The following is a 22,396-nucleotide window of genomic DNA, read 5'->3' on the forward strand; positions in this document are numbered from 1 at the left end:
CCCCTCTGTGCACGTCCCGGAACCGGTGTTATTCCCAGGATTACAAAAATGCCTTGTATCTTCCTTAATCCTCAGTTGCCCAATGGCAGAAGGCCCAGCCCCAGGCCTTTTGGCTTCAGGGGCAGCACAGTGCTTGGCATACATAGGGGTTGTGGGGCCTCGAGAGGGGCACGTTGGGGAGGCACAAGGGAAGAGCAGGTCTGACTGGGGCATGTGACCCTGCAGGCCAGAGGGTCCTCTGGAAGCTGGAGTAGGGCAGGCTCCGGAGTGCCGGGTCACGGGGCTCATCACCAAGGGCGCCATGGATCACAGCGCCATTGCTCTAAAGTGTCCATGGGGAAGGACAGGGCTCCTTTTGTACCTATCTCGTCTGTTCCTGGGGTGCACACAGACCCTGCTGCCTGTGGCGCAGGCCCAGGCCTGGGGACTCCTGTCCCAAAGTTTGTGTTGTGGGGTGGGGGGGTGCTGAGAGGGGACAGGGAGTCAGCAGGCTAGGAGCATGATCTCCGAGTTCCTCTTCCTCATCTTCAGCTTCTCTGACCCATCAGGCCTCACTGTGTCTTTCCTGAATCCCCTCTTTCCTTGGCTTCCAGGACACCACACCCTCCTACTCTCCATCTTGACCCTCTGCCTGTCTCTGTCTGCCTCTCCTCTAAGTACCAGAGACAACCAGAGTCTGTCTCCTTCTCCATCTGGGCCTCTACCCTACATGCCTCTGATGACCCAATATGAGTTTTCAGCCCTGACCTTTCCGGTTGTCTTAGCTCAGACTGATAAAACAAAATACCTCCGGGTGGGGGGGGGGAGCAGAGTGGGGGCAGTGTCTGAACAGCAAGGATTTAATTCTCACAGCTCTGGAGCCCCACGGCCAAGCTCAGGGTGTCAGCATGATCGCTTCTCAGTAAGGGCCATCTCCATCTCCCTTCCTTGCAATGGCTGCCTTCTTCTGTCCTGACAATGGCCTGTCCTTAGGGGTGGTGCACTCAGAGAGAGAGGATAAGATAAGAAAACCCTATTACATGTTGCCTTCAGAAGACCACTTTACATATAAAGACATACATAAGCTGAAAAAGAAACGAATGAAAAAAAGATATGACATGGAGACAGTAAGCAGAAGAAGGCTAGTGTGGCTATTTTCATTTCATTTTCCAGGTTTATTCAGATACAATCAACATATCATCTGGCATTGAACATCACGTGAAATGGACTTCCAAACAGAGATGATTACTGAGATAAACAGAAACATCTCATCATGAGATAAGGACCAATTCACATGGACGTAACACCAATGTGTATCCATCTAATAGAGCCTGAAAAGACATGAAGCAAAGATGGACAGAAAGAAAGGGTCAAGGACACAGTTTCCCAGTCAGCACAGGAGAGAGTAACAGCCTCTCTCAGCGAGTGATAGAAAAACTAGAGAAAACCCAGGGGAGACATAAAAGATGAAACACTGGGGTACCCACTCTCTTGATCTAGTGGATGTCTGTAGGACAACCCACCCAATGATGGGAGACACATCTTGTTTTAAAGGGCACCAGGACCACACAGCAAGGTAGACCACACTACTGTATGGGCTCTCAAGCAAGTCTCAGTCCATGCAAAGGCTCACCAATCAGATGGAATGTATTCTCTGACCACAACTGACTTAAGTTAGAAACCAGCATAACTAAGATTTCACACAAACTCCAAATACTGGGGAATTAAATAAGCCACTTGAACTGATGGTTCATAACCCTATCAGGGGCAAGTAGAAATAGTTTAAATTGAATGATAACAAAACTAGGCAAGCATGCAGGAGGCAGTTAAGCAGTGTTTGGTGGGACATTTGCAGCATTAAAGGCTTCTAGAGAAATGAAGAAGATCTAAAGCCAAGGATTAGGGGTTTCATCCTAAGAAAGTAGGAAAAGCAAATCAAGAAAACCATAGTCACAATCAAATCAGAAATCAGAAAACCTGGGCTCTCAGGGAGGTCATAGCACTGTGGTTTTTTGCCAGGGGAAGGGGATGCCAGCTAAGGAGAGCACTTTCCAGGCTGTTAGGAGCCTTGGCCCCCTTAATTCCATGAGCACTGCTGCTTGGAGGCCTATCTTGGCAGGCAGGGGGAGGGGACACCGGAAGCCCACCCCATTCCTTGCTCCAGGGTCATGACCCATGGCCCGCGCCACCCCCACCCACCCCAGGCCACGAGCCCCCTGTGGCCGTTAGACAGACCCCACCCTTGTGTTAGCGGCTCCCTGGTACCCAGGCAGGCAGCGCTATGCGGCCCAGAACCCTGCTTCTCCTTCTCCTACTCCTGGGCCTGGGCCTGGGCCTGGGCCTAGCCCTGAGTCAAGGCTTCCTTCAACGGCCCACGTCTCCTGGCAGGGACCTGGCTGCCATCCCCGACTCCCGGGCGACCGCCACACCAGAGTCCGGACCCAGCCGCCCGGATGCAGCCTCGGCCCGCCGCACCTCGCCAGCCGCCGGGACATGCGGCCCAGCCCTCGGAGACGCGGCCGCGCTGCGCGCTTGGAGGGCCGCCCCGGGCCTCGGGGAGCCGGCCGGCAGCGCCCGCGTCCACCTGCGGCCCCGCGCGGCCCCTGGCGGCGGCGTGATCCTGGCCGGTGGCGGCCGCCTCTGCCTGCCCCGCGGCCCCGCGCGCCCGCTCTGTGTCCTGCTGCGCGTCCTGCTGCGCGCGCGCCTGGCCGCCGCGCCCGCGCTCGTGCACCTGCGGCTGTCTGCGCGCCGCGGCCGGCTGTCCCTGCTGTGGCGCACCGCGCTGCCCCGCGCGCTCGGGCGCCCGGAGTGGACCTTCTGGCTGGTGCCGCTGCGGCCCGCCGGCCCTCGGCGCCCCCGCCGTTCCACCTCCGACCTGCCGGCCGCCGGGCCTCGCGCCTCCGCGGGCTTCGTGGCCCAAACGCAGTGTCCCACGGATGGGCCCACGCCTGTTGTCCTGGAAGCTCTCACCTCGGATGGACCTCAAGCCATCCAGTCTTCCGTGTCCTGCCAGGTATCCCCAGAGGCGCCGTGTGAGATCACCATGGTGAAGATCAACAGGAACAAAGATGGTGAACCCTTGGTGCTGACCAGGAAGATGGAGGCTACCCTCAGTGTATCCATTAAGCACAACTGCCCTAACACCACCTCAATTGTTCCAGAGTGGGACGTCTTTCCCGTGCGCTCCGGAAACATCCCGGACTGGAGTGCACCTTTGAAAACACGGGACACCAGACTTGGAATATCTCCACTACATTTGGAAATCCGCCCCAAAACCTTATCTTTCGGGTCGTATGCTTTCAGATTCACACTCAACATCTTTGATGCAAAAACAAAGATACTTAAGACAAAAGGCTCAGATTTCATCTATGTCAACATCACTAGAAGTGATCTATTGGCAGTTATTCCCGGCAATCCTGATTTAGTAATCCAATTCACAGACAGGCTGATTCTGCAAGGAAGGGCGTCCTCTGATGCAGATTCGGAAAACCCATCTGAGGGTTTGCTTTTTACTTGGTACTGTACCACTGATCCGAAAAACTACCAGGGAGAGGAAGTCACAGTGATGAGCAACAGCGTCTGCTCCCCAAAGCAGACTGATGTGATTTGGAAGGAGGCCACTGGTCCTGTCCTCACACTTCAGCCAAAAACACTGAAAGGTGGAGGTGTGTATTTCTTCAGAATGGTGATCCGCAAGGGTGCTAGGAGAGGCCATATTGATAGAAAGGTACACGTGCTCAAAGGACCAGTCCCCATAGCATACATCTCGTGTATTGAAAATTGTGATGCCGTTTTGGGTATTTCAGCCAGATTTTCTTTGTTTCTCAATTGCACAACTGGTTCAACAAGCCAGGATGTGTATAAATGGTCGATTCTGTCATCTCTAGGGGATGAGGTAAACTTTGATTGGGCGAAACACACCACAACAGGAAGGAATGGGGCTCATTTGTCTATAAAACCTTTTGCTTTGAAGGATTTTCCTGAAGCTAAGTTTTGGGCTTCTGTGCATCTAGCAACTTGGAGTGGGCATAATGTGGACTTGAAGCACCCGTTTGTTATCAACAATGTCCCTGAAACCGGAGAGTGCAGCATTAATCCAGCTACAGGAATTGCCTTTGTTACCAGATTTGTCATCCGGTGCAATAATTTTAAGGATAAGAACATCCCACTTACATACAAAATGATAGTCTCTGATTTGTATGGTTTTGGTCAGATCAGTTCTATACAAGAGAACACCTTGGGGGCCATCCTCTATCTGGGGAATGAGTCCACATCGCCCCCTTCATTTCTCCCCGTGGGTGTGTTGGCTAATCGTTATGCGATGAAGATATTTGTTCAGGTGTATGACTCTCTAGGAGCTTTTTCTCAGGCGACTTTGTATGCGACTGTACATGCCCCTACGGATAAAATCTCAGCGAAGGGCGTGCTCGATCGCTTATTCAATTTCACCATGGGACCAAATTCAAAGCTATCTACTTTGCTTGACAGCCAGGAATTTCTACCTGCAGGCTATTTAATATATATAGCAGCTTCTGTTTTGAATAACATGAAACCTGAATTAAGTTTGGAAGCTGACAAAGCCAGACTCCGGGAATACCTTGTCAACCAGACTTTCATTCTTCCCAATAGCACTTTGGTGGAAATTAGCCAGGTAGTCATGAGTGTTACTAAATTAACCCAGACGACCGCCGGATTCACTCGATTGGCTCAGAAACTGGCTACAGTGAGGATTTGGTTAGCAAATCGAGCCCTACAGCAGTCTCGACAGAGTGATGCACACGTTCGCTCTGAAGAAGTAGAAACTGTGAGCACTGGGATATTAACAACTTTGTCTAATATCTTGAAACTGACTGTTAGCTATGAAGTGGTTGATGAGCCTTTCTACGTGTTGGAATCGCTAGCAGACACAGTACTGGAGGGTAAAGTGCCAGGGAATGAGACCACCGCAATGACGGCCTCCAGCCTTAACGTGTATGTCAGGAAAACTGAAATGTGGGATGTTACCGATATCTTCATGAATGAGAAAAGCAGTCGCAATTATTTTCATCCGACGGTAAATGTGAGCAATATTCCTACTTTACCTGAAAACGCTCCAATTTCCACCATGTTTTGTGAGTTTGCAGATGATCCCTTTCCTTGGATGAATGATCAGGAAAGCTGTTCGGCAGAGGTGGTTGGATTCAGGATGACAGGAACCACACCTGACGGCGACGTGGTCGAGATCATGCCTGATGTAGCAGAAGTGTACATCGCCAGAAAAAACTTGAGCTTTGCAGCTTTTAACCTCACAGTGGGACCCGAGAGTGAGACCGAGGGAACTGATGAGTCCTTGAAAAGGACGACAGGGAAGTTTAGGGTTGAGGTGGACAGCAGTGTAGTGAAGGAGTTGCTGGTCCACATTGTGACCGAAGTGACCGTGTTGTTCACGGTGTTGGTGTACGCTGGCAGTGAAATTACCCCCACTGCTCTGGTCGCCACATTCTTTGTGCCCCATGATATCCCTCCCATGGCCACCCATAGTGAACTACTCGGCCCTGCCTGTGCCGTTAGGGAGGCCCGCGTGGTTTGCCTTCCAGCGTCCCTGCTGCAAGTCATAGCTCAGCGAGGCGGCTCGCCTGAGTGCACCTTGGTCATAGCTCTGCAGGCACCTCGTTTTGTCCTGGCAGCCAATGATAAGCTCGTGAGAATCGCTCTTTTCAGCGCTCACTGCCTAGACATGTATGGGATCCAGAGCGATTGGAGAGAAGATACCTGTGTTCTTGGAGAGAGGACCACGTGGCGAAGAGTGCACTGCATCTGCCAAAGGACAAGGAGGGTCCGGCGGCAGCTGGATCTAATAAAACAAGCCAGCCGGCACCTGCAAATCCACTTTTTAACAACCAAATTGATTGTGATTCCTAATGCTGTGGATCTAAGGTTGGAGGTCATCAAGAACATAACCCACAACCCTGTGACGCTCTTCACTGTACTTTTCATTACGATGATGTACATAATCCTAGCTTTCTGGGCTTTGCTGATGGATGGGAGGGATCGGTATCTTCGGCTACACGTGATAATTCTACTAGATAATGATCCTTATGATAAGGTGTGTTACCTCGTGACTATTTTTACAGGAAGCCGGTGTGGGGCCGGGACCAGGGCCGATGTCTTCATGCAACTTATGGGAACGGAAGGTGCCAGCAATGTGCATTGTCTGAGCCATCCGTATTTTACAACCCTCTACCGGGGAGGCATCAACACTTTTCTCCTAACCACGAAAAGGGACTTAGGGGACATCCATTCCATTCGTGTGTGGCACAACAATGAGGGCAAATCCCCCAGCTGGTATCTAAGCAGAGTCAAGGTAGAAAATCTGTTCAGCCGACACATCTGGCTGTTTTTATGCCGGGAATGGCTTTGTATTGACACCTCTTTGGACAGAACATTTCGTGTTACCGACCCAGACCAGCCTATCAACAGAAAGGACTATTTCCTGATAGAATCAGCTTACAGGATGGGGAGAGATCACACGTGGTTCTCTATTTTCTCCAACAATAGTTCTAAGACATTCAGCAGGCTGCAGAGACTGTCCTGCTGTTTGGCAATGCTGATGGCCTCCCTTCTGTGTAATATTATGTTCTTTAATCTCGACAGACGAGAAAATTTGGATTCAGGAGAGAGGAGCTACGTCAGGTCAATGATGATAGGATTGGAAAGTGTGTTAATTACGCTGCCTCTGCAAATATTGATCATTTTTCTCTTCACCTACTCCCAGAGGGAACCTCGTGTGACTCTAGAAAAGATATCTCCCCAAAAGGCTTCTCCCATGGAGCTAGAGAATTTATACTGGGAGGAATTTCTGAGAAGATGGTATGCCCGTGAGTCTGGGGACTCATCCACCAAGGCTGCTTTGGAGCCTCCAACTGGGAAAAGGCCTAGACTTCAAAAGACTGCCCAGGCGCTGTCTGTGACACGGCAGCAGCCTAAGAAGAATGAGAGCAGGGACTCAAGCACCCAGGCAACAAACATTAATGCCAGTAACACAAACACAAATAACAATCAAAATGTTCCTTCCAGAGAGCCGCCATCCCATGCGGGTTCCACTCTGGAACTCAAGGAGAAGAGCAGTTTCGTTCTGCCTTCGTGGTGCCTTCAGATAGCGTGGGTGCTGGTTCTCGCCACGTCCATTGTATCTTCATTCTTCATTGTATTTTATGGGCTGACCTATGGCTATGAAAAGTCAATGGACTGGCTCTTCGCATCGTTTTGTTCATTCTGTCTGTCGATTTTTCTGGTGCAAACGTGTAAAATTATACTTCTGTCTGGCTTCAGATCAAGTTCGCCCAAGTATTGTAAAAACCTTTCATGGGAAAGCCAGTTCCGCTACACTGAGATCGAGTTAAAGAGCACACTGAGCCCAGAAGAAATGGGAAGCCGACAGGAGCAAATCATGGAGCTCCAAAGATCGAGGATGTACCAGCCCCTCACCGAAGACGAAATCCTAATATTCAAGAGGAAGAGGGCAATTAAGAGAAGGGCTTTTCTGATCCTGTGTTCCGTTCTGACTCACTTCATCTTTCTAGCCCTCCTGTTGAGGCTCGTCGCCCTCCTGCATCACACGGACAGCTTTTACTATAACCAGTTTGTTCGCGATCGGTTCTCTGTGGATCTCGGCTCGGTGACCAAGCTGGAGGACATCTACAGGTGGCTGAACAGCGTGCTGGTGCCCCTGGTCCACAACGACCCGAATCCAGCCTTTCTGCCCGACAGCTCCTCTAAAATCCTGGGGCTTCCACTGCTGAGGCAGGTGAGGGCAAGACCTGGCGATAAACTCTGCCTGCCTGCCAACTTTGCCCAAACCAGCATGGGAAGAGAAATCCATTGTCATCCCAGCTATGGCACTGACCTGGAAGACACCAGAAGCTACTCTGGCCTTTGGAACAAAGTTCTCAAGAGGCCTGAGGATAAGAATACCAATGGGTTTACTTACAAGCCTCCAGAGAAGATCTGGGGGTATGTCTCCCACGGACTCTTACACACCTATGGGTCCGGAGGCTATGCGTTCTATTTTTTCCCAGAGCAGCAGCCTTTTAATTCCACCGTGAGGCTCAGGGAACTCCAGAGCAGCGAGTGGCTTGATGAGAACACGTGGGCCGTGATTCTGGAGCTGACCACCTTCAACCCAGACGTCAGTCTGTTCTGTAGCATTTCTGTCGTTTTTGAGGCGTCTCAGTTAGGAGTTGTGAACACGAGCCTATCCGTGCACTCCTTCTCGCTTGCTGATTTCGACAGGGAGACTTCGGCAGAAATCTACTTGTATGTGGCCATTCTCATTTTCTTTGTAGCCTATGTGGTCGATGAGGGTTATATCATCATGCAAGAAAGGGCCTCGTACGTGAGAAGTGTGTACAATCTGCTCAACTTTGCTCTAAAATGCATATTTACTGTGCTGATTGTGCTCTTCTTTAGGAAGCACTTCTTGGCCACTGGCATAATTCGCTTTTACTTGTCGCACCCTGAGGATTTCATTCCGTTTCATGCGGTTTCTCAAGTAGATCACGCCATGAGGATCATTTTGGGTTTCCTGTTATTTCTGACCATTTTGAAGACCCTCAGGTATTCCAGAATCTTCTATGACGTGCGCCTGGCTCAGAGGGCCATTCAAGCGGCCCTTCCTGGCATCTGCCACATTGCCCTGCTGGTATCTGTGTACTTCTTTGTGTTCATGGTCATCGGCTCCCTGGTGTTTGGTCAACACGAGTGGAACTACAGTAACCTGATTCATGCTACGCAGACGATATTCTTCTATTGTGTTCCAGCCTTTCAGAACACCGAGTTCTCCAACAACAGGGTTCTGGGGGTCTTGTTCCTCTCTTGTTTTGTGTTGGTTATGATCTGTGTATTGATCAACTTTTTTCGGGCAGTGATTTTGTCTACCTATAAGAAAATGAAGCAGCCCGTGTATGAGGAACCATCAGACGAAGCAGAAGCAATGTCCTATCTGTGTCGCAAGCTAAGAGCAATGTTTAGGTTTCTGACCTTCCAACCCAGGGACGAAGATGAGCCAGAGTTCTTTGTCAACATGCTGTATGGGCAGCCAGAGAAGAACAGCCGGCGGTATCTGGGGCTGAAGACCAGAAACATCAAAGGGAAGAAAATGGTTTACCTTGTTGTGTGATGAGTGACAGGGTCAAGACCCACAGGCAAGACCCCCACCCCTGCCCATGCTGGTTCTCAGATGTAAGGAATGTTCAATGGCTCAGCAGTGCTCTCTTCTTGTGTCCTGCACAATGCGCACCCCTACATTCAGAAGTGTCTCCCTCCACCTTTGGCCTCTACTCCTGAGTGCTGGGGTGTAGGGCAGGTCTCCAGCGTGGGAGCCAGGGCCGATGTCCCTCTAGAGGGGAACTCGGTGTCCTTGGAGCCCACAGCAGTTTAGAGTAGTAGAGTCCCGGAGTTGGGGGAGAGAGAGCTATAGGGTCCCCACTCTACCCATCTAGGGCAGAAACTTCTCTTGCTGCAACTGATTCCTCTGGGGTTCGGAGCCAAGAGTTTATAGGTCACCCTGTGCCTCTGGGGGTTTCCTTGGCAAACCCATCTCAACACCCCCCCAAGGCTCAACATCTAGGTGGGCCAGGGCTGGAGGGACCATGTGGTCAGGATGATCAGGATAATCAGGATCTTTCTTCCTACTTTTGAAATTAGGGATGGGACCTTAAGGTCAGGAGTCTGAGTTTTCCATCTACTCCTGAGGGCTACTGCCAGTTAAAGCTATAAAATATAATATTTTGTGGCCATTAGACATGAATTTTGTTCAACAGCGAAAGGTGTGTGTGTGTGTGTGTGTGTGTGTGTGTGTGTGTGTTTGTCTGTCTGGGGCAGTGGGCTCACATCAAAAGACATTAAGTGTTCTCTATATTGACTGTAAGAATTTGTCCATCCAGGTCTTGGGCTTTGCTTAATTTACAGCGTGGTGGATTACTGCAGACTAATAAAAAAAAATGTGGTTTATTGTTTAAGAGCAATATGGCTCGAACACTTACAGTTCTGCTCAGAAGCATGTTCATTTATGTAGATGCCACTTTAAGCTTTATCGGAATTAAATGTGATTGTTCCTGGGAGACTTGCCGTGATTTCAGCGTGAGGGGTGTATGTACAGGTGGATCCTGCCTTCCCCATGGAGAGCCAGTGAAGGGGCCAACCCAAGCAGCTGGGAGACAACTTTGTCCCAAGGCTTTGATATTCACTGGGTGCCCCTGTGGTCCTGAGCTGTGCTGGAATGGTCACAGACACGCACATGTGCTTTCCATGCCACTCACACAAGAGTGTCTGAAGGTCAGATTTAGATTTTCTTCTCTTTTTTAGGATGTTATGATTTGAGAGAGAGAGAGATAGGGCAGAGTGAGAAGTAGAATCCACTCTGAGCACGGAGCAGGAAGCAGGCCTAGATCCCAGGATGGATCATGACCTGAGTGGAAGACACAGGCTAACTGACTGAGCCACCCACATGTCCTTCTCCTTTTATCTGTAAATATGTGGTTTCTTTGGGAATCCTCTTTAAAAATACTTTGAGATATTGCTAATCCTTTGGATTGGTTTTCTTCTTATATTACAACTGGTAAGGAGCTCAAATTCAAAATTAACTTTATTTTCTACCAAAGAGAGTGATTTGTTCTTTTAGTATTTCCCGTAGCTCTCGTAGTCCATCTTCTAAGTTGTGTAGCCTGTCTTAGGGCTTGAACAGTATTCTAGAGACAAGGTCATGTATCTGAGTGGTTACCGGTCGTACATGAAAAGCTTCATCCAGATGGTCCATCTGTGGGCAGACACAGAAAATAAAGTCCGCAGCATATAATCGTGGCTGTGATCCAAGGAATGCTCTTGCTGGAAGCACCCAGAGGTCCTATCTGCTAGTAAGAAAATCAGAGTGTTTCCTCAGCTCCCCTCTGTGCACGTCCCGGAACCGGTGTTATTCCCAGGATTACAAAAATGCCTTGTATCTTCCTTAATTCTCAATTGCCCAAAGATAGAAGGCCCAGCCCCAGGCCTTTTGGCTTCAGGGGCAGCACAGTGCTTGGCATACATAGGGGTTGTGGGGCCTCGAGAGGGGCACGTTGGGGAGGCACAAGGGAAGAGCAGGTCTGACTGGGGCATGTGACCCTGCAGGCCAGAGGGTCCTCTGGAAGCTGGAGTAGGGCAGGCTCCGGAGGGCCGGGTCACGGGGCTCATCACCAAGGGCGCCATGGATCACAGCGCCATTGCTCTAAAGTGTCCATGGGGAAGGGACAGGGCTCCTTTTGTACCTATCTCGTCTGTTCCTGGGGTGCACACAGACCCTGCTGCCTGTGGCGCAGGCCCAGGCCTGGGGACTCCTGTCCCAAAGTGTGTGTTGTGGGGTGGGGGGGTGCTGAGAGTGGACAGGGAGTCAGCAGGCTAGGAGCATGATCTCCGAGTTCCTCTTCCTCATCTTCAGCTTCTCTGACCCATCAGGCCACACTGTGTCTTTCCTGAATCCCCTCTTTCCTTGGCTTCCAGGACACCACACCCTCCTACTCTCCATCTTGACCCACTGCCTGTCTCTGTCTGCCTCTCCTCTAAGTACCAGAGACAACCAGAGTCTGTCTCCTTCTCCATCTGGGCCTCTATCCTACATGCCTCTGATGACCCAGTATGAGTTTTCAGCCCTGACCTTTCCGGTTGTCTTAGCTCAGACTGATAAAACAAAATACCTACGGTGGGGGGAGCGGAGTGGGGGCAGTGTCTGAACAGCAAGGATTTATTTCTCACAGCTCTGGAGCCCCACGGCCAAGCTCAGGGTGTCAGCATGATCGCTTCTCAGTAAGGGCCATCTCCCTTCCTTGCAATGGCTGCCTTCTTCTGTCCTGACAATGGCCTGTCCTTCGGGGTGGTGCACTCAGAGAGAGAGGATAAGAAAAGAAAACCCTATTACATGTTGCGTTCAGAAGACCACTTTACATATAAAGACATACATAAGCTGAAAAAGAAACGAATGAAAAAAAGATATGGCATGGAGACAGTAAGCAGAAGAAGGCTAGTGTGGCTATTTTCATTTCATTTTCCAGGTTTATTCAGATACAATCAACATATCATCTGGCATTGAACATTACGTGAAACGGACTTCCAAACAGAGATGATTACTGAGATAAACAGAAACATCTCATCATGAGATAAGGACCAATTCACATGGACGTAACACCAATGTGTATCCATCTAATAGAGCCTGAAAAGACATGAAGCAAAGATGGACAGAAAGAAAGGGTCAAGGACACAGTTTCCCAGTCAGCACAGGAGAGAGTAACAGCCTCTCTCAGCGAGTGATAGAAAAACTAGAGAAAACCCAGGGGAGACATAAAAGATGAAACACTGGGGTACCCACTCTCTTGATCTAGTGGATGTCTGTAGGACAACCCACCCAATGATGGGAGACACATCTTGTTTTAAAGGGCACCAGGACCATACAGCAAGGTAGACCACACTACTGTATGGGCTCTCAAGCAAGTCTCAGTCCATGCAAAGGCTCAAAATCAGATGGAATGTATTCTCTGACCACAACTGACTTAAGTTAGAAACCAGCATAACTAAGATTTCACACAAACTCCAAATACTGGGGAATTAAATAAGCCACTTGAACTGATGGTTCATAACCCTATCAGGGGCAAGTAGAAATAGTTTAAATTGAATGATAACAAAACTAGGCAAGCATGCAGGAGGCAGTTAAGCAGTGTTTGGTGGGACATTTGCAGCATTAAATGCTTCTAGAGAAATGAAGAAGATCTAAAGCCAAGGATTAGGGGTTTCATCCTAAGAAAGTAGGAAAAGCAAATCAAGAAAACCATAGTCACAATCAAATCAGAAATCAGAAAACCTGGGCTCTCAGGGAGGTCATAGCACTGTGGTTTTTTGCCAGGGGAAGGGGATGCCAGCTAAGGAGAGCACTTTCCAAGCTGTTAGGAGCCTTGGCCCCCTTAATTCCATGAGCACTGCTGCTTGGAGGCCTATCGTGGCAGGCAGGGGGAGGGGACACCGGAAGCCCACCCCATTCCTTGCTCCAGGGTCATGACCCATGGCCCGCGCCACCCCCACCCACCCCAGGCCACGAGCCCCCTGTGGCCGTTAGACAGACCCCACCCTTGTGTTAGCGGCTCCCTGGTACCCAGGCAGGCAGCGCTATGCGGCCCAGAACCCTGCTTCTCCTTCTCCTACTCCTGGGCCTGGGCCTGGGCCTGGGCCTAGCCCTGAGTCAAGGCTTCCTTCCACGGCCCACGTCTCCTGGCAGGGACCTGGCTGCCATCCCCGACTCCCGGGCGACCGCCACACCAGAGTCCGGACCCAGCCGCCCGGATGCAGCCTCGGCCCGCCGCCCCTCGCCAGCCGCCGGGACATGCGGCCCAGCCCTCGGAGACGCGGCCGCGCTGCGCGCTTGGAGGGCCGCCCCGGGCCTCGGGGAGCCGGCCGGCAGCGTCCGCGTCCACCTGCGGCCCCGCGCGGCCCCTGGCGGCGGCGTGATCCTGGCCGGTGGCGGCCGCCTCTGCCTGCCCCGCGGCCCCGCGCGCCCGCTCTGTGTCCTGCTGCGCGTCCTGCTGCGCGCGCGCCTGGCCGCCGCGCCCGCGCTCGTGCACCTGCGGCTGTCTGCGCGCCGCGGCCGGCTGTCCCTGCTGTGGCGCACCGCGCTGCCCCGCGCGCTCGGGCGCCCGGAGTGGACCTTCTGGCTGGTGCCGCTGCGGCCCGCCGGCCCTCGGCGCCCCCGCCGTTCCACCTCCGACCTGCCGGCCGCCGGGCCTCGCCCCTCCGCGGGCTTCGTGGCCCAAACGCAGTGTCCCACGGATGGGCCCACGCCTGTTGTCCTGGAAGCTCTCACCTCGGATGGGCCTCAAGCCATCCAGTCTTCCGTGTCCTGCCAGGTATCCCCAGAGGCGCCGTGTGAGATCACCATGGTGAAGATCAACAGGAACAAAGATGGTGAACCCTTGGTGCTGACCAGGAAGATGGAGGCTACCCTCAATGCCACCTACAAGTACAACTGTGCATACTCCACCTTAGTTGTTTCGTACTGGCAGGTGTTTTCCGTCAACTCGGTAAATGAACTGCCCCAGTGGTACAGACCATTGGATATTCCAATCGCGAAATCAGGGAGGGTGCCAACATTTCTACATATCCCTCCAAAATCTTTAACTTGGGGGGTGTATGTGATGAGATTCGTAGTCGACGTCTATGCGAATCGAAATTGGCCTCAGGCCTCGGCCTCAGATTTCATGTATGTCAGCATCGTTAGAAGTGACCTAGAAGCAGTTATTCCTGGGGGTCCCAACAGAACAATCAAATTCACAGATCAGCTGGTTCTGGATGGAACGAGGTCCTCTGATCCAGATTCGGACAACCCTTCGCAGGGACTCCATTTTTCTTGGTACTGTACCACGGATCCAAAAAACTACCAGGGACATAAAATCACAGTGATGAGCAACAGCGTCTGCGCCCCACAGCAGACTAATCTGAACTGGAAGGAGGCCTCTGGTCCTGTCCTCACACTTCAGCCAGGAACACTGAAAGGTGGAGGTGTGTATTTCATCAGAATGGTGATCCGCAAGGGTGATAGGAGAGCCCATGTTGATAGAAAGGTACATGTGCTCAAAGGACCAGCCCCCGCAGCATACATCTCGTGTATTGAAAATTGTGATGCCGTTTTGGGTATTTCAGCCAGATTTTCTTTGTTTCTCAATTGCACAAATGGTTCAACAAGCCACGATGCATATAAATGGTCGATTCTGTCATCTCTAGGGGATGAGGTAAACTTTGATTGGGCGAAACACACCACAACAGGAAGGAATGGGGCTCATTTGTCTATAAAAGCTTTTGCTTTGAAGGATTTTCCTGAGGCTAAGTTTTGGGCTTCTGTACATCTAGCAAGTTGGAGTGGGCATAACGTGGACTTGAAGCACCCGTTTGTTATTAACTATGTCCCTGAAACCGGAGAGTGCAGCATTAATCCATCTACAGGAGTTGCCTTTGTTACCAGGTTTGTCATCCGGTGCTCTAATTTTAAGGATAAGAACATCCCACTTACATACAAAATGGTAGTCTCTGATTTGTATGGTTTTGGTCAGATCAGTTCTGTAAAAGAGAACACCTTGGGGGCCATCCTGTATTTGGGGAATGAGTCCACATCGCCCCCTTCATTTCTCCCCGTGGGTGTGTTGGCTAATCGTTATGCGATGAAGATATCTGTTCAGGTGTATGACTCTCTAGGAGCTTTTTCTCAGGCGACTTTGTATGCGACCGTACATGCCCCTACGGATAAAATCTCAGTGAAGGGCGTGCTCGATCGCTTATTCAATTTCACCATGGGACCAAATTCATCGCTATCTACTTTGCTTGACAGCCAGGAATTTCTACCTGCAGGCTATTTAATATATATAGCAGCTTCTGTTTTGAATAACATGAAACCTGAATTAAGTTTGGAAGCTGACAAAGCCAGACTCCGGGAATACCTTGTCAACCAGACTTTCATTCTTCCCAATAGCACTTTGGTGGAAATTAGCCAGGTAGTCATGAGTGTTACTAAATTAACCCAGACGACCGCCGGATTCACTCGAATGGCTCAGAAACTGGCTACAGTGAGGATTTGGTTAGCAAATCGAGCCCTACAGCAGTCTCGACAGAGTGATGCACACGTTCGCTCTGAAGAAGTAGAAACTGTGAGCACTGGGATATTAACAACTTTGTCTAATATCTTGAAACTGACTGTTAGCTATGAAGTGGTTGATGAGCCTTTCTACGTGTTGGAATCGCTAGCAGACACAGTACTGGAGGGTAAAGTGCCAGGGAATGAGACCACCGCAATGACGGCCTCCAGCCTTAACGTGTATGTCAGGAAAACTGAAAGGTGGGATGTTACCGATATCTTCATGAATGAGAAAAGCAGTCGCAATTATTTCCATCCGACACTAAATATGAGCAATGTTCCTAGTTTACCAGAAAACGTTCCAATTTCCGCCATGTTTTGTGAGTTTGCAGATGATCCCTTTCCTTGGATGAATGATCAGGAAAGCTGTTCGGCAGAGGTGGTTGGATTCAGGATGACAGGAACCACACCTGACGGCGACGTGGTCGAGATCATGCCTGATGTAGCAGAAGTGTACATCGCCAGAAAAAACTTGAGCTTTGCAGCTTTTAACCTCACAGTGGGACCCGAGAGTGAGACCGAGGGAGCTGATGAGTCCTTGAAAAGGACAACAGGCGAGTTTAGGGTTGAGGTGGACAGCAGTGTAGTGAAGGAGTTGCTGGTCCACATTGTGACCGAAGTGACCGTGTTGTTCACGGTGTTGGTGTACGCTGGCAGTGAAATTACCCCCACTGCTCTGGTCGCCACCTTCCTTGTACCTCATGACATCCCTCCCATGACCAACCAGAGTGACCTGTTTGACTCAGCCTGTGCCGTTAGGGAGGCCCGCGTGGTTTGCCTTCCAGCGTCCCTGCTGCAAGTCATAGCTCAGCGAGGCGGCTCGCCTGAGTGCACCTTGGTCATAGCTCTGCAGGCACCTCGTTTTGTCCTGGCAGCCAATGATAAGCTCGTGAGAATCGCTCTTTTCAGCGCTCACTGCCTAGACATGTATGGGATCCAGAGCGATTGGAGAGAAGATACTTGTGTTCTCGGAGAGAGGACCACGTGGCGAAGAGTGCACTGCATCTGCCAAAGGACAAGGAGGGTCCGGCGGCAGCTGGATCTAATAAAACAAGCCAGCAGGCACTTGCAAACCCACTTTTTGACGACCAACGTGATTGTGGTCCCTAATGCTGTAGATCTTCGGTTGGAGGTCATCACCAGTGTTACCCGCAACTATGTGACGCTCGTCACTGTACTTTTCATTATGCTGATGTACATAATCCTAGCTTTCTGGGCTTTGCTGAGAGATGAAACAGATCAGTATCTTCGGCTACATGTGATAATTCTACTTGATAATGATCCATATGATAAAGTGTGTTACCTCGTGACTGTTTTTACAGGAAGCCGTTGTCGGGCCGGGACCAAGGCGGATGTCTTCATGCAACTTATGGGAACGGAAGGTGGCAGCGATGTGCATTGTCTGAGCCATCCGCATTTTACAACCTTCTACCGGGGAGGCATCAACACTTTTCTCCTAACCACGAAAAAGGACTTGGGGGACATCCATTCCATTCGTGTGTGGCACAACAATGAGGGCAAATCCCCCAGCTGGTATCTAAGCAGAGTCAAGGTAGAAAATCTGTTCAGCCGACACATCTGGCTGTTTTTATGCCGGGAATGGCTTTGTATTGACACCTCTTTGGACAGAACATTTCGTGTTACCGACCCAGACCAGCCTATCAACAGAAAGGACTATTTCCTGATAGAATCAGCTTACAGGATGGGGAGAGATCACCTGTGGTTCTCCATTTTCTCCACTATCATTGATAGCCCATTCAATCGGCTGCAGAGACTGTCCTGCTGTTTGGCAATGCTGATGGCCTCCCTTCTGTGTAATATTATGTTCTTTAATCTCGACAGAGCAGATGAAATGGCGTCAGGAGAGGGGAGCTACGTCAGGTCAATGATGATAGGGCTGGAAAGTGTGTTAATTACACTCCCTCTGCAAATGTTGATCATTTTTCTCTTCACCTACTCCCAGAGGGAACCTCGTGTGACTCTAGAAACGGTATCTCCCCGGACTGATTCCTTGGAGCAAGAACATGCACACTGGGAGGAATTTCTGAAAAAGTGGCACGTTGAGGAAAGTGCTCATGCACCCACCAAGGAGGCTTCGGAGCCTCCAACTGGGAAAAGACCTAGAGCTCCGAAGGCTGCCAAGGCGCTCACTACGATAGGGCGCCAGCAAAAGAAAGGACAGAGCACGGTCACACGCATGCAGGGACAAAATAAAAATGCCAGTAACGCAAACACAAATAACAATCAGTTTGTTGCTTCTACAGAGCCTTCTTCCCAAGCAGGTCCTGTCGAGCTCAAGGAGAAGAGCAGGGTGGTTCTGCCTCCATGTTGCCTCTATGTAGCGTGGTTCTTGGTTTTCGCCACGTCCGGTGTATCTTCATTCTTCATTGTATTTTATGGGCTGAATTATAGCTACGAAAAGTCAATGGACTGGCTCTTCGCATCGTTTTGTTCATTCTGTCTGTCTGTTTTGCTGGTGCAGCCATGCAAAATTATACTCTTGTCAGGCTTCAGAGCTGGTAGGCCCAAGTATTGTAAAAACCTTTCATGGACAAGCAAGTACCGCTATATTGAGATCGAGCTTCAGGGCGCGATGAACCGAAAAGAAAGGAAAAGGCGACACCAGCAGATCTTGGAGCTCCGAAGATCGAGGATGTACCAGCCCCTCACCGAAGACGAAATCCTAATATTCAAGAGGAAGAAGGCAATTAAGAGAAGGGCTTTCCTGTTCCTGTGTTACGTTCTGACTCACTTCATCTTTCTAGCCCTCCTGTTGAGGCTCGTCGCCCTCCTGCGTCACACGGACAGCTTTTACTATAACCAGTTTGTTCGCGATCGGTTCTCTGTGGATCTCGGCTCGGTGACCAAGCTGGAGGACATCTACAGGTGGCTGAACAGCGTGCTGGTGCCCCTGGTCCACAACGACCCGAATCCAGCCTTTCTGCCCGACAGCTCCTCTAAAATCCTGGGGCTTCCACTGCTGAGGCAGGTGAGGGCAAGACCTGGCGATAAACTCTGCCTGCCTGCCAACTTTGCCCAAACCGGCATGGGAAGAGAAATCCATTGTCATCCCAGCTATGGCACTGACCCGGAAGACACCAGAAGCTACTCTGGCCTTTGGAACAAAGTTCTCAAGAGGCCTGAGGATAAGAATACCAATGGGTTTACTTACAAGCCTCCAGAGAAGATCTGGGGGTATGTCTCCCACGGACTCTTACACACCTATGGGTCGGGAGGCTATGCGTTCTATTTTTTCCCAGAGCAGCAGCCTTTTAATTCCACCGTGAGGCTCAGGGAACTCCAGAGCAGCGAGTGGCTTGATGAGAACACGTGGGCCGTGATTCTGGAGCTGACCACCTTCAACACAGACGTCAGTCTGTTCTGTAGCATTTCTGTCGTTTTTGAGGCGTCTCAGTTAGGAGTTGTGAACACGAGCCTATCCGTGCACTCCTTCTCGCTTGCTGATTTCGACAGGGAGACTTCGGCAGAAATCTACTTGTATGTGGCCATTCTCATTTTCTTTGTAGCCTATGTGGTCGATGAGGGTTATATCATCATGCAAGAAAGGGCCTCGTACGTGAGAAGTGTGTACAATCTGCTCAACTTTGCTCTAAAATGCATATTTACTGTGCTGATTGTGCTCTTCTTTAGGAAGCACTTCTTGGCCACTGGCATAATTCGCTTTTACTTGTCGCACCCTGAGGATTTCATTCCGTTTCATGCGGTTTCTCAAGTAGATCACGCCATGAGGATCATTTTGGGTTTCCTGTTATTTCTGACCATTTTGAAGACCCTCAGGTATTCCAGAATCTTCTATGACGTGCGCCTGGCTCAGAGGGCCATTCAAGCGGCCCTTCCCGGCATCTGCCACATGGCCCTGGTGGTGTCCGTGTACTTTTTTGTGTACATGGCATTTGGCTACCTGGTGTTTGGTCAACACGAGTGGAACTACAGTAACCTGATTCATGCTACGCAGACGATATTCTCCTATTGCGTTTCAGCCTTTCAGAACACCGAGTTCTCCAACAACAGGGTTCTGGGGGTCCTGTTCCTCTCATCCTTCATGCTGGTGATGATCTGCATATTGATCAACTTGTTTCAGGCCGTGATTTTGTCTGCCTATGAGGAAATGAAGCAGCCCGTGTATGAGGAACCATCAGACGAAGCGGAAGCAATGACCTATCTGTGTCGCAAGCTAAGAGCAATGTTTAGGTTTCTGACCTTCCAACCCAGGGACAAAGATGAACCAGAGTTCTTTGTCAACATGCTGTATGGGCAGCCAGAGAAGAAGAGCCGGCGGTATCTGGGGCTGAAGACCAGAAACATCAAGGGGAAGAAAATGGTTTACCTTGTTGTGTGATGAGTGACAGGGTCAAGACCCACAGGCAAGACCCCCACCCCTGCCCATGCTGGTTCTCAGATGTACGGAATGTTCAATGGCTCAGCAGTGCTCTCTTCTTGTGTCCTGCACAATGCGCACCCCTACATTCAGAAGTGTCTCCCTCCACCTTTGGCCTCTACTCCTGAGTGCTGGGGTGTAGGGCAGGTCTCCAGCGTGGGAGCCAGGGCCGATGTCCCTCTAGAGGGGAACTCGGTGTCCTTGGAGCCCACAGCAGTTTAGAGTAGTAGAGTCCCGGAGTTGGGGGAGAGAGAGCTATAGGGTCCCCACCCTACCCCTCTAGTGTAGAGCATTCTCTTGCTGCGACTGTGTCCCCGGGGCTGGGGAGCCAAGAGTTTGTGGCTCTCGTAGTCCCTCTGGGGGTTCCCTTTGCAGACCAGGCCTGGGATACCCCACCCAACACCCCATCCTCCCCATCACACCGCCCCCCCCCCACCCCGGACCATTTAGCTTGGCCAGATCTAGAGGGACCTTGTGCCGAGATCACGATCTATTTTCCAGCTTTTGAATTTAGGGATTGGACCTGAAGCTCAGGAGTCTGAGCTTGCCATCTACTCCTGAGGGCTACTGCCAGTTAAAGCTGTGAAATGTAATAATATTTTCTGGCCATTAGACATGAATTTTGTTCAACAACAAAAAGGTGTGTGTGTGTGTGTGTCTGTGTGTGTGTTTGTCTGTCTGGGGCAGTGGGCTCACACCTAAAGATAGTAAGTGTTCTCTATATTGACTGTAAGAATTTGTCCATCTAGGTCTTGGGCTTTGGGTAATTTACAGCGTGGTGGTTTACTGCAGAATAATAAAGAAAATGTGGTTTATTGTTCAAGAGTAATATGGCTCACAACTCTTAGAGTTCTGCTCAGAAGCATGTTCATTTATGTAGATGCCACTTTAAGCTTTATCGGAATTAAATGTGAGATTGCGCCTGTGAGACTTGTCGTGATTTCAGCGTGAGGGGTGTATGTACAGGTGGATATTGCCTTTCCAATGGAGAGCCAGTGAAGGGGCCAACCCAAGCAGCTGGGAGATAACTTTGTCCCAAGGCTTTGATATTCACTGGGTGCCCCTGTGGTCCTGAGCTGTGCTGGAATGGTCACAGACACGCACATGTGCTTTCCATGCCACTCACACAAGAGTGCCTGAAGGTCAGATTTGGATTTTCTTCTCTTTTTTAGGATGTTATGATTTGAGAGAGAGAGAGAAAGGGCAGAGTGAGAAGTAGAATCCACTCTGAGCACGGAGCAGGAAGCAGGCCTAGATCCCAGGATGGATCATGACCTGAGTGGAAGACACAGGCTAACTGACTGAGCCACCCACATGTCCTTCTCCTTTTATCTGTAAATATGTGGTTTCTTTGGGAATCGTCTTTAAAAATACTTTGAGATATTGCTAATCCTTTGGATTGGTTTTCTTCTTATTACAACTGGTAGGGAGCTCAAATTCAAAATTAACTTTATTTTCTACCAAAGAGAGTGATTTGCTCTTTTAGTATTTCCCGTAGCTCTCGTAGTCCATCTTCTAACTTGTGTAGCCTGTCTTAGGGCTTGAACAGTATTCTAGAGACAAGGTCATGTATCTGAGTGGTTACCGGTCGTACATGAAAAGCTTCATCCAGATGGTCCATCTGTGGGCAGACACAGAAAATAAAGTTCGCAGCATATAATCGTGGCTGTGATCCAAGGAATGCTCTTGCTGGAAGCACCCAGAGGTCCTATCTGCTAGTAAGAAAATCAGAGTGTTTCCTCAGCTCCCCTCTATGCACGTCCCGGAACCGGTGTTATTCCCAGGATTACAAAAATGCCTTGTATCTTCCTTAATTCTCAATTGCCCAAAGGAAGAAGGCCCAGCCCCAGGCCTTTTGGCTTCAGGGGCAGCACAGTGCTTGGCATACATAGGAGTTGTGGGGCCTCGAGAGGGGCACGTTGGGGAGCCACGAGGGAAGAGGGGGTCTCAGACTAGGGCATGTGACCCCGCGGGTGAGAGGGTCCTCTGGAAGCTGGAGTAGGGCAGGGTCCCGAGGGCTGGGTCACTGGGGCTCAGGTCACCAAGGGTGCCACAGATCACAGTGCCATTGCTTTAGGGGGAAGGACAGGGCTCCTTTGAACCTATCTCATCTGTTGCCTGGGGTAGGCACAGACATTGCTGCCTTTGGCGCTGGCCCTGACCTGGGGACTCCTGTGCCATAGTTTGTGTTGGGGGGTGCTGAGAGGGGCCTGGAGTCAGCCGGCTAGGCTTTTCCTCATCATCAGCTTCTCTGACCCATCAGGCCACACTGTGTCTTTCCTGAATCCTCTCTTTCTTGGCTTCCAGGACACCACACCCTCCTACTCTCCATCTTGACC

The 22,396-nt window shown here is 50.5% G+C and overlaps 2 protein-coding genes across 2 annotated transcripts; both read left to right on the forward strand.

The window, feature by feature from the left end:
- The first annotated feature begins 887 nt into the window (after positions 1-887).
- On the forward strand, positions 888-9,440 carry LOC116592542 (polycystic kidney disease and receptor for egg jelly-related protein-like). The gene is made up of 2 exons (XM_032345707.1): positions 888-901; positions 2,368-9,440. Exons 1-2 carry the CDS (start codon positions 888-890, stop codon positions 9,134-9,136), a joined length of 6,783 nt encoding a protein of 2,260 aa, XP_032201598.1. The 3' UTR covers positions 9,137-9,440.
- Positions 9,441-11,782: 2,342 nt separating this feature from the next.
- Positions 11,783-20,540, forward strand: LOC116592543 (polycystic kidney disease and receptor for egg jelly-related protein-like). Its single transcript, XM_032345708.1, has 2 exons — positions 11,783-11,796; positions 13,256-20,540. The coding sequence occupies exons 1-2, from the start codon at positions 11,783-11,785 to the stop codon at positions 20,016-20,018; spliced, it is 6,777 nt and encodes a 2,258-aa protein (XP_032201599.1). The 3' UTR covers positions 20,019-20,540.
- The last annotated feature ends 1,856 nt before the right edge of the window (positions 20,541-22,396 follow it).

The sequence above is a fragment of the Mustela erminea genome, chromosome 6 (genome assembly GCF_009829155.1).
Source record: "Mustela erminea isolate mMusErm1 chromosome 6, mMusErm1.Pri, whole genome shotgun sequence".
NCBI lineage: Eukaryota > Metazoa > Chordata > Mammalia > Carnivora > Mustelidae > Mustela > Mustela erminea.